The sequence below is a fragment of the Nanorana parkeri genome, unplaced genomic scaffold (genome assembly GCF_000935625.1).
Source record: "Nanorana parkeri isolate BGI_ZX_2015 unplaced genomic scaffold, ASM93562v1 scaffold1584, whole genome shotgun sequence".
Lineage (NCBI taxonomy): Eukaryota > Metazoa > Chordata > Amphibia > Anura > Dicroglossidae > Nanorana > Nanorana parkeri.
Window position 1 is genome coordinate 3723 of NW_017307852.1, and position 23332 is coordinate 27054.

At 37.6% G+C, this 23332-nt stretch overlaps 2 protein-coding genes and 1 pseudogene across 2 annotated transcripts; all 3 read right to left on the reverse strand.

The window, feature by feature from the left end:
* Positions 1 to 1632: 1632 nt before the first annotated feature.
* On the reverse strand, positions 1633 to 2571 carry LOC108798893 (olfactory receptor 10A7-like). The gene has a single exon (XM_018570703.1). It carries the CDS (start codon positions 2569 to 2571, stop codon positions 1633 to 1635), a length of 939 nt encoding a protein of 312 aa, XP_018426205.1.
* Positions 2572 to 13017: 10446 nt separating this feature from the next.
* Positions 13018 to 13881, reverse strand: LOC108798895 (olfactory receptor 1468-like). The gene has a single exon (XM_018570704.1). The coding sequence runs from the start codon at positions 13789 to 13791 to the stop codon at positions 13018 to 13020; it is 774 nt and encodes a 257-aa protein (XP_018426206.1). The 5' UTR covers positions 13792 to 13881.
* A 2363-nt stretch (positions 13882 to 16244) lies between these two features.
* On the reverse strand, positions 16245 to 21276 carry LOC108798896 (annotated as a pseudogene).
* Positions 21277 to 23332: the final 2056 nt, after the last annotated feature.

A 23332-nucleotide genomic window follows, 5' to 3' on the forward strand; every position in this document is an offset into this window, starting at 1 on the left:
CTTGATACTAGATGATGTGAAACGTGCAATCCTGTAACATTGTACTTTTCATTTACAAAATAAAAAAAAAAAAAAAAAAAAAAAAAAAAAAGATGTAACAAAGTATGGGGAAAGGTTAAAACCCTCCCCTCCCCCCATCGTAACTAAGCTACACAGCATTTTGTTATCTACACATTCAGTAAGTAGTTACATATGCAATAACAGACCTGTCAGTGCCTACACACCTCATACTAATCTATCCTATACAATTTGTCAGCAGCACTCGCTATATTTTTCTTATTGCACGTAAAGCACATTGTCAAAATGTTTTTTATGACCTCACCCTTTTAAAGTCAGGGGTGTGCCTTTTACAAATGTCCTCTTATTGGACCTTCTAAGCTAGATGACCTACGTTCAAAGGCCAAGCAGTGCATTATGGTTACAAAGAATTTCTTCTAGTGAATTCTGACATAAATTGGCTCGGACTGCTAACCTAGAACACCTAGAGTTTGCCTCAAACCCTTAAAGGCAGATAATCCAACCTCATCTCTACAGACAAGTACATTCATTGATGCAGTCAAGTGGCAGTTATAATTTTAGGTACATGTTTTTTTCCCCAAATGGTGTAGTTTAGTTTTATTACAATCTTATTCTATCTCACTCTTCTGGATTTGTAAAGCAGCCACACATTAATAACAATTACAAGTGGTGCATGGCTATTTTCTTGACAAAATAAACTGGTTTACTATCATCTTAAGGGCACCCTTGGCCATAGTATGATATTTTTTAAGACTGGACCAAATATGATGTAGTAGGAATATGATCAAATATCTACCGACAGTTCAGAAGTATAGCTTTAAAGTGTATCTCAAGGCAAAACCTTTTTTCATTTTGGATAAAATGTGGAAGGGTTAAACCCTCATTAAGGTTTTTTTTTATTGCTGTCTGTGATCCAATGGAGAGTTTCACCCCCCTATTTGGAGAGGGGAAATCCAACTTTTTAGAGTTGCTTCTAGAATAAGAGGCACAAGGAAATCCTCCCAAAAAGACACCTGATCCTGGGACAACTGTCCTAATTGAGAATTCCCATCACTTTTGAAGATATATAGCAAATTTAAATAATGCATGGAAATGAATTTAGCCACACACATTTTTCCTAAAGGCATGACAAACTTAACATTTGAATTTGCTAATGAAAAGCAAATCATAAATCCGTACGTTTGTCATTGGTACATATGCTATCCAAGTCCATTTTGACATACTACATTTATTATTACTATTTTAACATGCATGACAATTTGTATTGAGTGCACTTTTCATTAAACTGGCCATACAATAGTAGGTTTCTGAACGAACGTTCGTACAAAAGATCTTTCTTTACCACCCGATAATCAAACACTTGATGAATGTCGGTCAAAACAATTTTGACATTCAATTTTGGAATGAATTGAGTTTCTCAAGCAAAAACAACATTCACTGTTAAAACTTTGTTCAATCATGAAAACAAAATCCTGCTCCTTCGAGTTTTTTCATCACTACGGTTGAAACTGATCACCATTTTGACCACATAAACTAATAGAAAGTCGAAAGAAAGTTCTTTTTCATGAACGTTCTTTTGAAAATCTAAGCAGTGTATGGCCAGCTTTATTTACTTTAAAGCAAGTGCAAACAGTGGTTGATCATTTCATCTACAGCTCTTGTCAAGTCTCTGTTCCTCAGACTGTATATAATTGGATTCATCAGAGGGGTGGCTACAGTGTACAGCAATGACAGAAATTTCATGATATTCCATGACTGTCCACTACGAGGTATTAAGTAAACACAAACCAGAGTACCATAATAAATGCAAACGACAGTCAGGTGGGAACTGCATGTTGAGAAAACTTTCTGCCTGCTGGTAATGGATGAAATTTTAAAAATGGTAATCAGTATATAAACGTATGATACAATAATAATAAAAAAAGGCATAACAACAAATAAAGAACTCAGCAATGTCACTTCAAGTTGAACAATGGTTGTGTCAGAACAGGAGAGTTTTAGGATTGGATCAAGATCACAGAAAAAATGATCCATAGTATTAAGACCGCAGAATGTTAACTGTGATATTGTTAAAGTGTGAATCAATACTATTGAAGCACTTGAAACCCAACACGCAATGACCATTTTGCAGCAGAACTCGAAGTTCATTGTTAGGTTATAATGCAATGGTTTACAGATCGCCAAATACCTGTCGTAACACATGACGGTCAGAAGAAGACACTCTGAAGTTTCTGAGACATCAAAGAAATAAAACTGGGTGATGCAATCAGAAAATGATATTATTGTCTCCTTCATTAAAACAGCATGGAGCGTGTTAGGAATAATGTCAGTTGCCAGAAGGATATCTGATAGGGACAGCTGGGAGAGGAAGAAGTACATGGGAGAATGGAGGGTTTTGCTGTAGGACACCAGTGTGATGATCAGGAGGTTTCCACATATTGTCACACAATAAATTATGAAGAAAAGACAAAAGATGAATATTGTTAGATTGTGTGGAATCTGAAATCCTAGGAGGTGGATCATGGTCAAAGTGGTTATGTTTTTCTTCTCCATCACTTGAAGACAGAACAAAAAAAATTAAACCGTTTTCCTGTGTGTGTAAAAATTATGTGATCTAAATGAAGGACAATGAAACTGTTAAAGCCATTCAGCTTACATACTCTTTCTTCCTATATATTAAATTAGAAAATAGTAAATAATGTGGTACAAAGATATATTACATTTTCAAAGTGCAATAGCCCAAAGCAAATAATCACATTTCCCTTTTTAAATTCAATCAGAAAGATAAAGGTCTGATATCTATGGATGAATTATAATGTGTTATGTTGGGAGAAGCACAAAATGTGTTATACTATTGATAAGTAATATTGAATAGTTCTGAGGAAGGAAAGTGTAAAATTCTTGTATATGTTGGTCAAGAAACATTTTAATAGTATTATTTTAAAGCACATCTAAAATCAGAACATATCTGCCTGCGCCTCCCTCCTTTCTCCTGCCTTCAATAAAAAGACTCCCCAAATACTTACCAGTGACCTGAAACCCCAAAGCTATGGCAAAAAGACCAGGATTGTGAGAGGCATCCAACATGTTCCTCGTCCCTGGGTTTAGGCTGGAAGTAGTAGAGTAGTAGAGACTCTGTAACTCTGTCGTATTGGGGAAGTCAGACAATTTCTGACTTTAGGTCCACTTTATCCACTCAAAAATACAAATGAACTAATTTTTAGTTACAATGTACCAAAGAACAATGTGTTGATGGTTAACTAATGCGATAAACAATTATTAGAAATATCAAGTTTAGCAATAAGAATTTGTCCCTTTTATTTACTGATTACAGAATGTTGTTGCTTTTATACAGTATGTTAGCAGACAGAATTATATGGAATGCTGAGGATAGGACGTACAGTTTAAAAATTTCATGGGACTCATGAAGTACTATAAGTATGTAGGGAATTTATTTGTAGATTTGTTTTTCTTTCATTAAAAAAATTGTTGTTGTTCACTGGGAGTATGTTAAAACATTATCACTTTATGAGAAAAATATTAATCGATTAACACAATTCTGATTTTATGAGCAACATTTTTAAATTGACACTTTTTAATTTAGGAATTTTTGACCTTACTGTATATATATATTGTTTTGATCAGGGTAATATCTCTAATTCTTTTGAGTACTGTTTGTTTGTGTTCTCAAAATTATAACTTAATTTTATTACATTTAATTGGGTTACATTTACTCACCACTCCATGATAAAAATTTATAAAACAGATACAAGTCATGCAAGGTTATTCACAAGAAGGTGGAGAGTTTGGAGGAGGCAGGAGAAGGGAACAATTTAGGACAACATCTGAATTTGGAGAAGTTTCCCAATCAACTATTTTGTCCTATATTATTCACTTCCTCTGCCTTCTGCAAGATCTTCACCTTTTTGTGAATAGCCCTGACAGTTTTTGTTAAGACCGTGAGAATGAAGGGAAGAAAGCATATCAATCCACTAAATTCCTTTTTTGTTTAGAGTCAGAATTCTATTCCTTCCTCTTCTATTTCTTGGGATCTTCCCCAAGACCAATCACTTTGCACTGTGTTGCACCTTCTTTTAAACCTTGGCATGATTGTTTGTGTCAGACAGGCTGGTATGAGCATTTTTGTAACTGCTGATTTCCTGGGCTCTTTAAATGCAGCGGTCTCTAGAAATGCCTCAAAGTAGTGCAAAAACAGAAACATTAAGTGAGCAGCAGTTCTGTGGACAGAAATGCTTTGTTGATGATAGAGGTCAGAGGAGAATGGCCAGACAAATCCATGCTGACCAAAAAGACTACAATAGTTGCACAAATAACCACTCTGTACAACTTGGGTGAGCAGAAAATAATCTCACAATTTACAGCATTTTGAACCTTGAAGTGGATGAGCTACAAGAGGGGAAGTCTGCATTGGGTTCCCCTTGTGTCATACAAGAACAGAAAGCTGAGACTTCAGTAGGCACAGGATCACCAAAACTGGACAGTTCAGGACTAAAAAATGAAATCTGGTCTATTAAATCTCAATTTCTGCTAAGACACACAGATAGTAAAACAATCACCCAATAAGAATCCAGTCGAGTACCTTGTGATGCATTAGAATAAGAGATGACCACTTGAATGAGCTGACAAATCTGTACATGTGTATTTATCTATTATTGGTATCCCAATATATATATTTGTCAAGCTGGTGGAATTCCTAATAACAGTTAGTATGTAATCCATTGTATTCATTGATATATTTCAGAAAACCCTTTTGTCTTTTTCCCCCTCATCATCATACCAACTGGTTTTAGCTCCTCATATGATGCTAACCTCAAGGCTGATTTAATGATAAAACAGAATAGTGATCAAGGTTTACCCAGCTGTCCACAAAAACCTGCAGATCAAGGAAACCCACAAACCAAAATGTTTATAGCCTTATAGTTAACATTTACAGATGTAATATGTAAACCAGAACACAGTTATATGTGTGTTCAGGTCAAACAGTAGTGAAATGAAAGCAGATATTTCATTAAATGACAGTAAAAATGTACACAATAATATTCCTAAAATCACACTGTACATTTATTATTTGTTGAATAATACACAATATAGATGTGTGTATATTATATAGGTTTCTCACCACGTCTTTTTTCACATGTGATTAGAACCTTCATACTTTTTTATTCACTGCTTTGAACTTATACATAGTGAATTTATAACATTTGGTCATCCACACATGTATGGTTTTAAAAAAAATATGTCCGTGTAGATGATCTTATCATCAGATTGTTTGTTCAATACATCAAGTGCGCTATGCATATTTAAACACTCAATTGAGTGTTTGACACAATCAAGATATTTATTCCCGGTATTTGCCGGTATTTGCACATAATCTTTCCCTTTGAATTGAGAGATTATTGAATCATACTTATAAAATTCACTTATATTCTGACCGAGCGCAACTTACTTGCTACACAGTAAAAATGTACAGTTCATCATTAATTGCTTCATAACCTGTTCATTTGGTGATAACTTCTGGTTCTGAAATAATACATATGTATTTTTTTAGGACAGATAAGGCTTTCTTTTGGTAACATTGCCTTACAACATATTTTTGTTTTCTATGCAATGTGTAAACTAAAAAACACCCCACAAATTTGAGTTTAAACAGCTTTATTACATACTGCAAAAAATACAATGATGTTTCATTCTTATATTAATATTACACGTGGATCATGTGCTGCGCTCTCAGAAATACTATGGGGTCTATTCACGAAGCTGCCGAAGGATCTAGCCATAGCTTCAGCTGATCCTTCGGCTAGCTTTGGCCCCCAGTTCTACTGAACCGAAGGGGTGCTGTACGGGCTAGTCACAATAGCCCGTACAGCTCCCAAACGTGGCCGAGCGGCTCAGTCGAGCCGAACGCATATGCATCGGCTCGGCTGAGCCGTGCTGAAAGCCGAAGCCATTGGCCGGCCGACAGCCTGCTTCTGACAGCTGGGCGGAGCTACCCGTGATCTTACGGCTGGTTCCAGCCACTTTAAGAGAGAGCAGCGTCCCTAGTTACCTGCTAACCAGGGACACTGATCTCCAAACAGCTAACTCTCCCTGGCGCCCCGGGAGTCTCCCGCTCCCGGACGCCAAATTTACTTTTTAAAACTTTTTAAACTATTTTACTATTCTGCTCGGTCCCTCTGAGGGACCGAGCAGAACAGTTGAGCCGAATGCCGCTCAGCGCCATTCGGCTATTCACTCACTGCTGTTCGGCATCTATAAGAACTGGCCGAACAGCAGTGAGTAGCCTGCCGGATGTTCGGCTCAGCCGATCCAGATGTTGGATCGGCTAAGTCGAACTCCTTCTGCACTTCGGGTCGGCCGAACATGCTGAGCATGTTCGGTCGACCCAAAGCCATGTGCAGTAAGCCGATGTACGGCTGATTTCAGCCGATATACAGCTGAAATCAGCCGTGCCAGCCTAAAATGTATAGCCGAACAGTGTTCGGCTCTCTTCACTTGGGGTCGGTTGTTCACTCGGCTGCCCTCGGCAGCTTAGTGAATAGACCCCTATGTTTCTAATCTTACATACATAAGTTAGCATATGTTACATGTCAAGATATTGTAGCAAACTTGTAGTTTATATCACTTCAAACAATGTAACAAACTTAAGTGCTTAAAAAGGATGATTTTTTTTTTTTTTTTTTACTCTTAATTCTATTTTTATCTGGAGTTATGTTTCTTTGTTTACTGGGAATAAACCAAATAGTTTGAGTGCTGTAAAAATATATATCAACTTAAAGAATTTTCATTTTACAGACATATTTCAAAATTGACACCTTTTGAATTAGTCATTTCATATTTTATACAAGATCAGAATACACCCACAACCCATTAAACACTGCTTTCAGGGAGTGATATTGATGTTGAGTAGAGCAGTGCACAGAGGACTGGTCAGAGCACAGTAGAGCCTGGCCACTGCTTGTGTCTGATTCTCCCCATGATGTCAGCACCGGGTTTGTAACCCTGCTGCAACACTTAGCTGCTACACTAATAAACTAAAAGGTTTCAATGGTGCTTTAACAGCACTGTAAGTAATGCTGAGCAATTTTATACAAAATCAACACATTCTCTTATGAACTTTGCACCCACCAAAATTATGTCAGTGTTTTGAGAGGGGATCCACTTTTGGTCTGCTTTGTCTTAAAATGCCAACCCAGTGCCGATGTGCAGGTGACAGCACACCAAGGAGCCAGCGTGCTTATACCCTCTTGCTATGCAGATACCAGTTTATGTGCCTAGTGCTATCTTTTTCATGGTAATCAGCCTGGAGAAAATGGTATCATTACTTGTAGACTTCCACTAAAAAATCCTCTGAGACTTTTAGTAGTTAAAGCCATTTTTATAAACAATTACCCCTTGTCCTATTTTCAGGCTTTCAAATGCAATTAGATAAACCTACATACTCATAAATGTAAGGATTATGTTTCATACTTTGTTAACAATTCTCTGCAATCAATGACTGAAGTCTGAAACCCATGGCCATTACCAAACACTGGGTTTTCTCCATAGTAATGCTTTACCGTGCCTTCACAGCAGCTTTTTTTCATTTCTTCTTGTTTGTTGGCCTTTCTGTCTTATGTGAAACACATGTTCAGTTGGGTTGAGGACAGGTGACTGACTTAAGGTGACATTAAATAATATTCTACATCTTTGTCTTCAAAAGCCCTTAAGGTTGTTTTAGCAGTATGAGTTGGGTGACTGTCCATCTCTACTATGAAGCACCATCCTATCAGTTTTGCAGTATCTGGCTGAATCTGAGTGGATTGTATAACTCCATAGTTTCTTTGACAGCCATACATGTTCAAGGCATGACACTGAGTTCACCGTGTTTCAAAGATGATGTGTTATGCTTTGGGATCATTCCTTTACCTTTCTATATTATCCTCTTTGCATCATTCTGGTACATGTTGATCTTAGTTTTATCTGTCCAAAGAATATCCATACAGAACTGGGCAAGGTTTTGTGGCAAAGTCTAATCTGGCCTTACTATTCTTGAGGCTTGCACTCTTGAATTAATTCTTATCTTGATTGTTAAACTTTCACAATGATATGCCTAACTCCTAGAGAGTGTCCCTAATGTTTCTAGATGTTGTTAAGGTGTTTTTCACATCTCACTTATTAGGGGTGTTGTCAGCCTGCTGTGCACTTCTGCAGTTGGCTGTTGGGCTGCCTATCAGGTCTGCAGCCCAATGGCTAACCAAAGGTGCACGCACCGCAGGCTCACAGTGCTGCTGCCTATTGAGAGGCATTGGCTTGGTGTTGTCAGCCTGCAAAAGGTAGTGCTGTTGCTGGCAGGATTGCTAGATAAGAAATTTTGCAAAAATGAAAATTGCCATGAGAAACAGCTTGAATTGGGTATACATTTTATTATCTATTGAAAAGCAAGTACACATAGTGATTGATGATTGTATCTACAACTATTTTAAAATCTTTATTCCTTAGGCAGTATATGATTGGATTAATCAGAGGGGTGACAACAGTGTACAGTAATGACAGAAGTTTTGTATACCATGATTGTCCACTACGGGGTATTAGGTAAACACAAACCATTGTACCATAATAGATAAAAACAACAGTCAAGTGGGAGCTGCATGTTGAGAACACTTTCTGTCTCCCAGTAATAGATGGGATTTTAAAAATGGTGATTATAATATACACATAGGATACAATGATAACAAAGAATGGGATGACAACAAAGACAAAATTCATCAGTGTCACTTCGAGTAGAACAATAGTAGTATCAGAGCAAGAGAGCTGTAGGATCGGGTCAAGATCACAGAAAAAGTGATCAATGATATTGGAGCCACAAAATGTTAACTGTGATATTGTTAAAGTGGGAATCAGTGATATCGAAGCACCTATAATCCAACAAGTGATGACCATTATGCAGCAGAACTGGAAGTTCATTGCTAGGTTATAATGCAATGGTTTACAGATGGCCAAATATCTGTCGTAACACATTACTGTCAGAAGAAGACACTCAAGAGATTCAGAAATACAAAAGAAATAAAACTGGGAGATACAATCAGAAAATGAGATTATGGTCTCCTTCCTAAAAGCAGCACACAGCATATTTGGAAGAATATCGGTTGCCAATAATATATCTGATACAGAAAGCTGGGAGAGGAAGAAGTACATGGGGGAATGGAGGGTTTTGCTGTAGGACACCAGTGTGATGATCAGGAGGTTTCCACATATTGTCACACAATAAATCAAAAGAAAAAGGAAAAAGAGAAAAAATGCAATACGGTGTGGAGTCTGAAGTCCTGAGAGGTGGATCATGGTAATACTGGACATATTTTTCTTTTCCATAATCCCAAAGACATAATATGAAAAAAAAAGCTTTGATAGATGGGTAAAATTATGTGATTTTTATTAAAAGCAATTAACCTGTGGAAGTCATGACTTCATTTTCTGTAGGAAATAGATAAAGTAACATTTAATATTCTTGAGGATGAAAATGGAAAATGATTGTAACAGTTGCCAAAACAGTTTCACTATTTATTTTTAATTAAAGTGACACTGAACTCAGGAGTTAAATCTTCAAAATACATTCAGGTACCTTAGCTGTGAACAACAATGTATCTTATTTGTGTATCACTCGGCTGTAGATCCTCCAATCATCTCTGAATTGGTGCTGACACTGTCCTTCCTTCTGGAGGGGGGCTACTAATGTTCCCCATGGTCCCTGTGTGTGTTGTAAAGTAGTCACCACTCCAAGCTCAATCCCAGGATGGACTACAATCCCAACACAAATCAGTGATCTAAACATGAGATTTGTAGTTCATCCCGGGAGCGAGCTTGGAGCCGTGACTACTTTGCAACACACACAGCGACCATGGGGAACAGACGTAGCCCCCCTCCAGAAGGAAGGACAGTGTCAGCACCAATTCAGAGATGATTGGAGGATCTACAGCCGAGTGATACACAAATAAGATACATTGTTGTTCATAGTTAAGGGACTTGAATGTATTTTTAAAATGTAACTCCTGAGTTTAGTGTCACTTTAACATATAATAGAAATGTAAATTTCCTTTAATTCCAAATGAATAGTCATATAAATTTAATTAAATTGAGACATGCAAATGCATCCAAATTTCTGAATTTGAATCCATCCGAATGCAAACTAATCTGAATGTTTATTTAATGAATATTTGGCTCCATCCAAAAGGATCTACAGCCGACTGATACACAAATACGATACATTTTTGTTAAAAGTTAAGGGACTTGAATGTATTTTTATGTTTTCACTCCGGAGATTAGTGTCACTTTAACATGTCATAGGTATTATTTTAGAGCAGAATACAATCAGATCATACTTCATACCTGCATGCTCACGCAAGTTTGCTGTTTACCTTCCATGAAAGTTAAAAAGACAAACCAAATAGTTACCTGTGACCTTAAGCCCTAAAAACAATAAACAAGAGACTATAAATGTGAAAAGCTGGCATTCAACTCCTCTGTCTCTTTCATTGCCAGCTCTTCTGCCCAGGGTTTAGGTTGAAAGCAGCAGATAATTAGTGAATCTGTTGGATCTGGAGGGAGACCTGGGAAGCAGGAAGACAGTTTTTGACTTTAGATCCACTGTAACCGGTCAAAAATATAATTTGCCCAGTTTTTAAATTACTTAGATCATGTGAACCCTCTGTTGATGCTTACATGAGGCAACAAATAATATTCCGAAATATTAGGTGCAGCAATAAGCATTTTCCTCAATTGAATCTACTGATTATATTTAATATGGTTTCTTTTATATGTTAGTATCTAGAATTATATTGAATGCTGGGAATAGGAAATCTTCTTTGTTATTTTCAAGAGACTCATTATTATTGATCTGTAGGGAAATTATTTTCCCATTTTTCTGTCAGAAAACCTCATTATTATTTCCTATTGAGAGTAAATTTAATTATTATTATTGTGCATTAAAGTAATATTCAAAACTGAAACGTGTGTTGCCAGATCCAGATAACAAGGAGCAGGCTACCTGAACTTCCTGTTGGGGAACGTGGGCACTGTGTACTAGGTTACAAGTAGACATGTGTGATTCATTTTGTTCTAAATAGAAATTCATATGCATTTTGGGAAATTCCTAATTTTGGATGCATACAAATTTCCGAATGATAGAAATAATGACAATTTCGGATGCATCCAAATGTATGAATATCCAAAAATTCTAACAAATTTCAGATTTTTGTTTTTGCGGACTGTAAAAAAAGATGTAGTTTTTTGTCAGTTTGCTGTAATCAATATTTGTCTGAATCCATATTCCGAACTGAAATGACTTTCAGACCCAGATCCCGAAAAACTAATTAATGAAAAATATTAAACTAAACCAATTTTATGCTGGCTTACATGTTTTGTTACATGTGGCAACTCAGGCTCCAGAAGCTGTCCATCTTTTTAGCCTGGAGGGAAGGGGGAAGCAAAGGAGTGGCTTACTGTTCTAGCCCGCATGTCTTTGTGTTTATGGTACCACATACAGTAGTAGAACACAGTGAGCAGTGGCTTCTAGTCCCAGCTGGGAGTGCGCATGTAATCTATGCATGTCTTTCAAGTGTGGGAGGACATGCAAACTCCATAGTGTTGCATTTTTTCATTTTTCATTTCTATTATCTATGGAATCTAATGACAAAACACACACAAAAAAACTATACTGACCAGCTTTTTTAAAATAATACCAGAAGTATTGTACAAAAGTTATTGTGTAATATTTTATATAATGACACTTGAAATGCATTCCTGAAGTTAATTACAAATAAAATAAAAGCAATTTATCAATAATATTGTTACAATAGATTTATTCATGAAGCTAGGAAACATCATTTGTCAGATTAGGTACTCCAAGTGCTTTCTTAGTTATTTACATGAAATAATCATTTAGGGAATGTAGCCAAAGCCTGAGCTATTCATCTGCTTACTGATACTGAGCAATTATCTTAAAAAGTATGAAGCCATTAGATCAACATGCCAGCTATACAATTCATTTTTTTTTACTTGGTGGTTAGATATGAATTCAGTCCCAACATGGGTTCAGACCAGACTTTGCTTGTTCGATCGTTTGTCCTAATGGCCAAACATTTACTGTAGAGCCAAAGGAAATCTCACCGTTCCAATTCATTAGCCGCCATCAGGACTCCCCAGGTGCTGGTCTAATAGGTCCGTCTCCACCTTGGAATGCAGTAGTATACGAACAGACAGAGAATTCGAATACTTCTGACTTTATTGACATGTCTATGAATAAGCCTACAGGTGAAATATGTGAGAGGTTGTAGATGGTTGGGGGTGTGCAGTGCTGGTATTTGTTGCTTTATACACTTTTATTCACTGTTCGGATTTGCTGTGGATTTCAATAAAGTCTGAAGTATTGGAATTCTTTGGATAGTGTAGTCTGTTCGTATACTACAAACATTTACTGTGTTTGGTGGGAGGTGAACATCATATAAAATAGCTGTTTTTCTACTGCTATTATATATGACAGCTTCTTACTGTCAATGGTTACTATGGAAGTGGTAGGTGTCTGCACCAGCTGCATCTTTATCGACCAATGATATTGTCCGGCCCATTCACTTACATGGCTATGAATCCCCAGTGATGTAAGAAAAGGGGCAGACAATGGGTCACTGGTTTCTAAGATGCTGCTGGCTGCATAGTTGAAAGCCTCTAGCATGCAATGATGCTAATAGTGGGCGAGCCCAATGCAAAATTCTGAGAGACAAGTACCCCATCATGTCCACCTCCCTTGTGATTGACAGCAGGCAGTGGGTGGATTCCATAGCCAATAATCCGCTCTTTATTGGCTATGGAATCGGCCCACTGTAAGTCAGTCAAAGCAGGATGGACCTGATGGGGAACTAGTCCCTTGGCATCCTCATCAAGGTCCACCCACTGTCAGCATTATTAGTTGTTAGGGAGTCTGTTGGCTTGAACTTGGAACCCATTTTATTATTTACTGAAATGCAAGTGCAGACAGTGGTTTATGATTTTAGCCACAGTTTTTTTCAAGTCTTTATTTCTTAGGCTATATATCATTGGATTCATCAGAGGTGTGACTACAGTGTACAGCAATGACAGGAACTTAGTTATGTTCCATGAATGTCCTTTACTAGGTACCAAGTAAACACAAACAAGAGTGCCATAATAGATACAAACAACAGTCAGGTGTGAACTGCATGTTGAGAATACTTTCTGTCTGCCGGTAATAGATGGAATTCTAAAAATGGTGATTATAATATACACATAGGATACAATGATAATAAAGAATGGAATGACAACAAAAACAAAATTCAACAATGTCACTTCGAGTAGAACAATAGTAGTATCAGAGCAAGAGAGCTGTAGGATCGGGTCAAGATCACAGAAGAAGTGATCAATGACATTAGGACCACAGAATTGTAACTGTGATATTGTTAAAGTGTGAACCAAGACTATTAAAACACTTAAAACCCAACATGTGATAATCATTATACAGCTGAGCTGAAAACTCATTGCTAGAGTATAATGCAATGGTTTACAGATGGCCAAATATCTGTCATAACACATCACTGTTAGTAGAAGACACTCAGAAGTTTCTGAAACACAAAAGAAATAGAACTGGGAGATGCAATCAGAAAATGAAATGATGGTCTCCTTCATCAAAATTGTGCGGAGAATGTTCGGAAGAATATCAGTTGCCAGTAAGATATCTGATACAGAAAGCTGTGAGAGGAAGAAGTACATGGGAGAATGGAGGTTTTTGCTGTAGGACACCAGTGTGATGATCAGGAGGTTTCCACATATTGTCACACAGTAAAGATTTAGAAAAAGAAAAAAGATGAAAAATGTCACGCTTGGTGGAGTCTGAAATCCTAGAAGGTGGATCATGGTAATACTGGACACATTTTTCTCCTCCATTATCTGAAAACAGAACAATGCAAAACAAGGAAACAGGTTTGTTCAGAGGGTAAAATTGGATTTAATGAGGTAATATTTTTGTAGACACCTGGCCATCACAACTATATGAGCTTGTTAGACTTTCAATTACATTAGTATGGAATGTCATTAGTATGTACTTTCAATATGTGGCAGCAGGTAGATAAGGTTGTCTGTGTTCAAGTGTAATAATGAAGTTCTTCCTCTAGGGGGAAGTGCTGAGAGGGCTGGAGGCTTGGAGGTAAGGAGCCCAGCTGAAGCTAGCTGGCTTGTTAGGGCCTCTACAAGAAGTCCCAGCCTCCTAAGAAAGCCGCTCCACCCTGGAACCAGTCTATATGTCTGGCAGAATGGGAAGCAGTTCACCTGTGTGGCAAACGACAAGCCTGTGTGGCAATCAACCTGTGTGGTGAAAAGACAAGCCTGTGTGGCCAGAGGTTTTGGTTAAAGGAACCAACTGAAGTCAGTGAGACTTGAAATTTTATTTTGCTAACAGAAGAAACTGTACTTTATGTTTGAGAACCCCTGCGAGAGAACACCTGTGTGGACTTTTGAGTTAATAAAAGTGGCCAAAGAAGCCCTTAAAAAGTAGAAAGCGAGTGGAGGTGTCCTTAATGCGCTACAATTTTAAGCTAATTCTCACAATTAGTATGGAATTTGTGCCCTTGTTTTGTAGTTATATCTACAGACTATATGGCTATAGTCTCCATTATCCGGGAAGGATTTCCACAAGATTATAGAGGGTGTCTGTGGGAATCTGTGTCTATTAAGCCAAAAGAGCCATTGTAATTTTCGGTGCTAATGTTAGATGAGACGACCTAGCATTCATCTCAAAGGTGTTTAGCAGGGTGGATGATAGAGCTCTGTGTAAACCACTTGAGTTTCTTCCAACCAAACCCAAACAGTGCCTTTATGGAGCTGGCTTTGTGCAGAGGGGCAGAGTCCTGATGTAACAATAAAAGGCCCTTTCTCAAACTGTTGCCACACATTTGGAAGTGTACAGTTGTCTAAAATGTCATTGTATTCTGAAGCATTACGCATACCCCTCATGGAAAACACACATACCGTATTAATTTGGAGGAGCATCTGCATACTTTGGCCATATAGTGTAGGTGTGCAGCACAAAAGCACTGTGATTAGCACTCCAGCCTTGCAGCCCTGAAGTCTCCAACTTGAATTACAGTCAGGAAACTGTCTGCATGGAGTTTCTATACCCCCCTGTAATTGTGTGGGTTTATTTCCACTTTCCAAAGACAATCTGGTAGGTTAATGGTCCCAAGTATGCATTGTGCATGTGGAGATAGGAACCTTTGATTTTTTTTTTAGGGCAGAGATTGATGTGTATGTAAAGTGCTGTGTAAATTGTTGGTGCTATATAAATATCTATGTAATAAATACAGCGTGATTGTTAGATCTCAACAAACATTTGTTAAAATATTTTGTTTAACTATGGATATTTCATAGGTTGTTGAGAAGAAGAATGTTGGATCATTTCAAATAAATGTAGTGCTTGGGCTTGGTGCTTGATCTCAGAACCTGAAACTAAGCCACTGCCATTATTGTAGTGCTTGATTCACTGCTCAAATCTTGAAGAGGTCTCCAATTGCCTGGCACAGACGCACCGTTCATCTTAAAACAATTCAAATTGACCTAATATAAACTAATTATTTGTGATTTATGTCTCTCAACAAAGTACCAATGAAATAACAAACACACTTAAAGTGACAGTAAAATCAGTTAAATCTTAAAAATACATTTAAGCACCTTAACTATTAACAACAATAAATCTTATTTGTGTATCACTCGGCTGTAGATCCTCCAATCATCTCTGAATTTGTGCTGACACTGTCCTTACTTCTAGAGGTTGACTACTTCTGTTCCCATAGCCACCGCTGTACTGTGTTGTAAAGTAGTCACCGATCCAAGATCACTCCTGTGATGGATTACAATCTCAATACAAATTATGAAACTAAAACGTGAGATTGTAGTCCATCCCGGGAGCGAGCTTTTTTTAATAAACATGCTGGAGGATATGATAATAATACTTAAATAAAGTAGGGCTGGTAATAAATAAAAAAAATTGTGTTCGATTAATAGAAAAAAATTTTAATCGATTAATTGATTAATTTCGATTAATTATAATGCACATACAGATCCAACTACATTGACTGTTGACTCCTGGATACCTATTACCTGATGCATTATGGCTAAAACTATGACCCAGTGACCAGAAATGCAAAAGGCAGATGCGTTGACTGGTCTTTTTAGGTTTTCATGAAGGAAGACTGCTTCTGGGGCAGTAAGACCTAAAAGCAGAATGCAACTTTAGGTTCACTTCAATTATGCTTCAATCAATGAAATAAAACAAATATCTATCATATGCATTTTCATGTACTTACAGAATTGGAAAAATCAGTTAATAGTTACATATTAATATTTAGTTATATAATGCAACAAACAAATAATCCAAAAGATCCAGTGCAGCAATAAGTGTTTTCTCTTCACTGTTGAGTTGAGATGTATATATATATATATATTGTTGCTTTATATGGAAGTTGATGGAGTTACATGTAATCCCTGGGAACTGTATGTGTTCAATCATATTTTCATGGGGCTCATTATTTTTGATGCTGGGAAATTATATTTAGATTTTGTTTTAATTTAATGTCACAAAATTGATTCTTGTCTATTGTTCTTGTTTAACCGTTTATTGGAAAAAGGTAAAAACATTTGAGTGCTATAAAAAGAACATACAATGAGTTAGGGAACATGTGGCCAGGCATTCAATTATTTATACATTCTTAAAAATAGGAATGCACCGATACCGATACTAGCATCGGTATTGCCCACATTTTCCTATACGCACCTCCAATACTGGAACTTTCAGTCAGAGGGAGATATCCCTCTGACTGACTTCAGGAGGTAACATGGAGCTGGCTTTCCTTCCAATCAGGAAGCCGAGTGGTGAGTTATGCGGTGCCATCCGGCTTCCTAAATGGTCAGGAAGCAACACTGCCTAGAAACATGGGAAGATGGCTTCCTAGCCAACTAGGAAGCCAGGAGGCGGGTCATGACGTGCTGCCCGGCTTCTTGATTGGCTAGGAAGCCGGCTTCACTTGTTGCTAGGCAGCCTGGCTTCCAGTAAGGAAGCCGGAGGGCACCTCATGATTCACTGCCCGGCTTCCTGATGGGTCAGGAAGCCAGACAACCTCAGCAAGTGAAGCCAGTGTTATTTTGCTAGAACACCGGCTTCACAGGCAATCAGGAAGCTGGGCAACGGGTCATGATACGCCAACCAACTTCCTGATAATTGCACAAGGCACCAGTACTTGGTGCAAAAAATATCGGTACTCGTACTCGATAAAACTGGAGGAACTGCTAGACAATTCACCTTAAAAACTAAGCTCAGAAGCAGTAAAGTTGTTCAAGGAGTTTCCTCACTGTGGTCCCCTCTTACTGTGTACCTGCTCTGTGTTTATATTAGAGATTCAATGGTTGGAAAGCAGAAAGCTTAAAATGACATTAAAGTCAAAGATTGTTTTCCCACCCCCATGTTAATGAAAGCACTTACCTTAAATTATGTCTCTTAATCCGATCTTCTTTCCTGTCATTTTCATCTGTCCCTCCAGAGTTGTTGCGGGTCTCCGATCCAGCGCTGACTCCTCTGTCCTTTGCTGCCACTTTCTGTCCCAAGGTGTCTGCCTGCAGGTGCACGCGTCCATATACTTACCTTGTGTCCCGGCCGAAAATGTGAACTGCGCATGTGCCCCCCCCCAAGATGCTTTGCAGCCGCCCGAGAATTTTCAAATTTTCGGACGGGAGCGCGCGGGGAAGACACAGGTAAGTTTAAACTGCTTTTAAAGCTTTGTTTTTTTAACACTTTTTGCATATATCTTCTGCTTGCTAGCCATAGATATATGCAAAAACACCAGAGGGTTTTATAAGACTTTAATAGCAGGAAACAGGTAAAATGAAATGGTTTAGTCCAGGATTTGAGTACTTCGTTGGAAATTGATGATTCATTGTTCCACAGTGCTTGCAGCTACAGAGGTTAGTGATGGCTTGTTTTAAAAACAATTTAGCGTTGGTTAAGAAGAATAATTTTAATGTTTATAGCCTTCCTGCCATTTCACATTAACACGTATCACTATGTAGTACCTTTCTCTCCATATTTGCCCTTAGGTCGCCATACCGTTTTTGCAATTGTTCACTTTATTGTTTAAGAATTTTTCACTTTCAGATTTTGTAAAATACACTCAAATCCTTTATTTTATGAAAACACAGGACTAATGGAATAAAAAGATTGTGTTTCTGATTTTGGAGATGACATGACAGTTGTGAAACTGTTTGTCAAGTGAATTAGAATTGTTATTAGCGCACACAAACACAATATATCTTACAAATCCTTAATAAATCTACAGCATAGAGTTATTGAGTTAATAAATAACAATTATTTGTACATTTTCAATTGTGCCTTTAGGAGAAGGGGTCAAAATGACAAAATGATATGGTAAGTGGTAAGTTTGATAAGTGTCTGTAATTCGTATGTGTGTATGGAGGGAGGTTGTTTATTTTAATGATGTTTTATTCATTGTTTCACAAGCCTTGATGACAGTATATACATCAATTGTGATAGGTCCTCTTTGGAGAAATATCAGGAGTCTAAACAGACCCCTGATGTTTCCCCTTTGTGATGGAGAAAAAGATCAGGGGCGCAGAGTACTCCATCTCCTCCACCCCGTTCCTGATAACCATCACTTATTCTGAACATGGAAGTGCTCAGTATTGAGCTCTTCCGTGCTCATTCACAAATTGGAGGAGATTATTAAACACTCTTCATATGTTTACTATTCTCCTTCAGTTTCTGAATTTACCCAGAAGAGCTTAGTACTGTTACTTGTTCATACATAAACTAAAGGAGATGGGTAAACATGAGAGACATGTTTACTGACCTCCCTCCTCATCATAGGAACCAAATAAACTATGTGTGCAGTAATCCTTTGTGGAAAGGGATTCACTATTTTTCTGAAATTGAGTCAACTAAGTTGCAAAATTAGGTGCTAAATTTGCCATATTGCAGTAATTATTTTTGCTTCCTGAATTTATATGCATCAAAATATGATTTCACTTTGGAACGTTTGCATCAGTCCCTGTCAGAGACAAAATAATCAACCTGACATACAAGTATGCAGTACATATGCAGTAGGACCAATTTGGTAAAAAGCCAGTTTAAGAGCCACTGGGATTAAGAGAGAGGGGGTACAAGTCTGCAAGTGGGATTTGCAGGTACCTAGATACCCTGAATACGTATACCTGCAGCAGCCTTTCAAACCTTCCTGTTGTAGCTGAATTGGTGGCTGTTCTAAGAAGCAAGACAGTGCTGAAACTTTGTCTCTCAGAGTGGCCCATCATACAGCCATGAAAGGTGGACTGCATTTCATACCCACAGAAGTCCCATAATTTCAATACAAATGATTAATCTAAACATGACATTGTAGTACATCACAGGAGCAAGCTTGGCTCACCCGGGGACCATAGAGAACAAAAGTATCCACCCTCCAGAAGGCAGGACAGTGTCATGAGAAATTCAGAGATGATTTGAGGATCTATAGCCGAGTGATACACAAATAATAGTTAAGGTACTTGAATGCAATTTTAAAATGTAACTCCTGAGTTTAGTGTCACTTTATCTTTTTCATTCACTTACAATGGGCTGCAAATGCACGAGAATGGACACAGATACTTGCAGAATGTAGCACAACACAATGCACATTAGTGAGTTACTGTGTGTTGTAGCACATGTGTGTAAGCGCTGCTTTGCCTTTGGGATTTGCAATGCCCTTTGAAATGAAGAAGATATCAGTATCCATTCTTCTTTTTAAATAGGGCCCTGATTGTAAAGAACATGAATATAACATACAGTATGTTTCTTGGGAGACCACACCCATTATAATCTAAGATAAAATTCTACAAACCATTTGATAATTCTTTCTGAAGGCATCTTTAATATCTCTGTTTCTCAAGCTATATATAATGGGATTCATTAATGGAGTCCCCACAGTGTACAGCAAAGATAAGACTTTGCTTAATTTGAGGGATTGTCCGTTCGCTGGAAAGCCATACATAGCGATCAAGGTCGCGTAGTAAAAAAACACAACGGTGAGGTGGGAGCTGCAGGTGGAGAAGGCTTTCTGCCTCCCACTATTGGATGGAATCTTTAGAATAATGTTGATAATACGGATATATGAGATGGTGATAATGATAAAAGGAATAACAAGTACGGGAAAACTAAGTATGGTAACCTCCAGCTGAACTACAGAGGTGTCGGAACATGATAATTCTATCAAAGGCGAGTAATCACAGAAAAAATGGTCAATAATATTAGAGCCACAAAACTGTAGTAACCCCAGGGACAGAGCATTAATAAATGATATGGAAATGCTCAACATCCAAGACGTCACAATAAGTTTCTTGCAAAATATGTTGTTCATAATTGAAACATAGCTTAAGGGATTGCAGATGGCCAAGTAGCGATCGTAAGACATGATCGTAAGCAGAAGGCAGTCTGAACATTCTGAAAAGGAGAAGAAGTAGAACTGAGTGATGCAACCGACAAAAGATATGTGGGCCTCAACACTGACCACCACATGAAGCATTTTGGGCACAATATTCATACTCAGTATAATATCTGAAACCGAGAGGACGGTAAGGTAGAAATACATGGGGGTTTGGAGGTTCTTGGTGCTGGCCACTAGCATGATAATCAAAAGATTTCCACATATGGTCATAAGGTAAATCAAAAGAAAAAAGGCGAAGAGACAACTCTGTAGACCATGAAGCTCTTGAAATCCCAAAAGAATAAACCCCACAGGAAAAGAAGTGTTCATCTGTAGGGGCAAGAATTGTGTGGCATGGTAATGTTAAAAAACATTTTTATGAATTGTGACATACAGTAAGTGGATGTTTTGTGGTGAACTAGGTAGTGAAGACAATAAATAATTCATATATTCCAAAATAAGCATTAGGTAAATATTATTTTACAAGACCTGAAAATACTAAAGCTTATAGACCATATGATTTTAAATTCTACAGAACCTTTGTGTTAGTTCCTTAGAAAAGTCAGATCTTCAAGCGGAACCCCAAGCAAACTGATAGAAATATCTATATAAGAGCTGTTTTACTTGCCAAAATATTTATATCCATCCAGTCGAGATATACAGAGCACTGCTGATCTCCTTGCTGAATGAACCCCGAAGCGACAATGATTTCGTTGATTCAGGTTTCTGAGCTGTCATTCAGTCAAGAGCTTGATCAGCTTCAATGGTCTGCAAAGGTGAATTTAGATGCCTAATACACCCCTAATGTTTCATATAGAGAACCTGTCACCACTAAAGTCCTATCACATAGGATGCTTGTGAGCCCCCTATGTGATAAAAATACAGTACTTTATGTGACACAATAAAGTAAAAAAGGTCAAATAAATGTAAAAACACCCAAAAAAATTGAAAAGTTCCCCACATACTATCACAAACATGCGGTGGATGCACCTACATTACAGAAGACAATTTTGCCATGCATGTCGGCACCGGAGTGTGAATAATAATTCTAGGGCCAATATTCATGGTTAACTCTAAACTGGTGACCTGTAAAAGCTTTTAAACTGTTGCCTATGAACAATTTGGGGTACTGTCCTTTTTCACCATGTCACAGGTGCACACTTGACATGTTTATTATCTATTTACCCAACCTCATCTTTTGCATTTTACCCAAAAATTGGGTGATATACTGTGTTCATGTGTACTTGTTTGAGTGTATCTTTTACTGAAAATTTGGGTTGATAAACAGTTGCAACAATGTAATTCAGGAAATATATACATGTGCATGGTTTCAGATAACATTCAGGCCTAAACTACATGAGCTGCACCATATCTGCCTGGAGTTCAACTCTAACAATACATACCTTTCATTTTGTCTAATCAGTATAGCACATACTAATTAAGATTGTATATCAAGGGAAGTCACTGCACTCTATTTGCAAGGTAAATGCACATCTATGCTAGGTAGGTATAGAGGAGCTCATGGGTCTTGCAGTGGAGATAAATCGAGGCATCAGCATATCATTGTTAATGTTTTGATAGAGCTCAGTCTGTTTTTATCAAGAAGATAACCCCTGACACCCCCACATGGTGTTCCATTCAACAAGTCTGCTCAGGGTGTGCAAGCACTGCTAATTGGAGCCATGTTCAGGGGAAGTGTTGGACCACTGGAGAAATAGACTGCTGGGCTCTGTGTGAGAACTGCATTTCACATCTCCAGTATGCTGCCATCACAGGACAGTTTGATAGAGGTCCACAGCAATAACAGGAGTCTTTTTGTCAATCTGTTCACTCAAGATTTGGACAACTTTCACACAAAATTCAGCTGAAAAGTTTTTGTTAAATTGTATTTGAAAGTGTTGTGTCTCTTGGGTGGTAACATTGTTTATAAACATTGATCAGAGGGGAGATAGAGGGATGCAAAGTAACATTGTTTATAAACATTGATCAGAGGGAGATAGAGAGATACAAAGTAACATTGTTTATAAACATTGATCAGAGGGGAGATAGAGAGATACAAAGTAACATTGTTTATAAACATTGATCAGAGGGAGATAGAGAGATACAAAGTAACATTGTTTATAAACATTGATCAGAGGGAGATAGAGAGATACAAAGTAACATTGTTTATAAACATTCAACAGAAGGGGATAGAGAGATACAAAGTAACATTGCAAACATTTGTTTACACAGGCGATATAGAGATACAAAATAACATTGTATTTACTGTTTCATTTATCTATAGATCACACTATGATCTCCTTCTGAATATGATGTCAGTTAAAGAAAATAGTAGGTCCCTCTGCACTCCTCACAGCGCTCCGGGCCCAAGTACTTGTAGTGGTGCTCACAGTGACAATTACGGATGGCACCGTGCAACAAACAGTGGAAAGCAGAAATCACCAGCACTCAGTAAATATCTTTGATGTCCATTTAATCGGACAGTTAAAGAAACCTAACTAGATTTTTTAACCTATTTAACCCATTATTAACTAACAGTTTACCCTAATAAGCTCCAATTAATCCTTGTTCCTCTTCTCCTATTAGGTTTCTTGCAATTTTTTTTATCTTTCTCTCATGACAATTCATGGCATAAAATTTATACTTTTTGTGCACAGTAGCATTTATTTATTTTAAATAACCACTGATCAAGAGAGAAAAAAGTGTGTTCGTTTTTTATTGTTTTATTACACTGTCTATTGTTTGCAAAATACAATTTGCATTATACTGTATGTACAGTATATATATATATATAT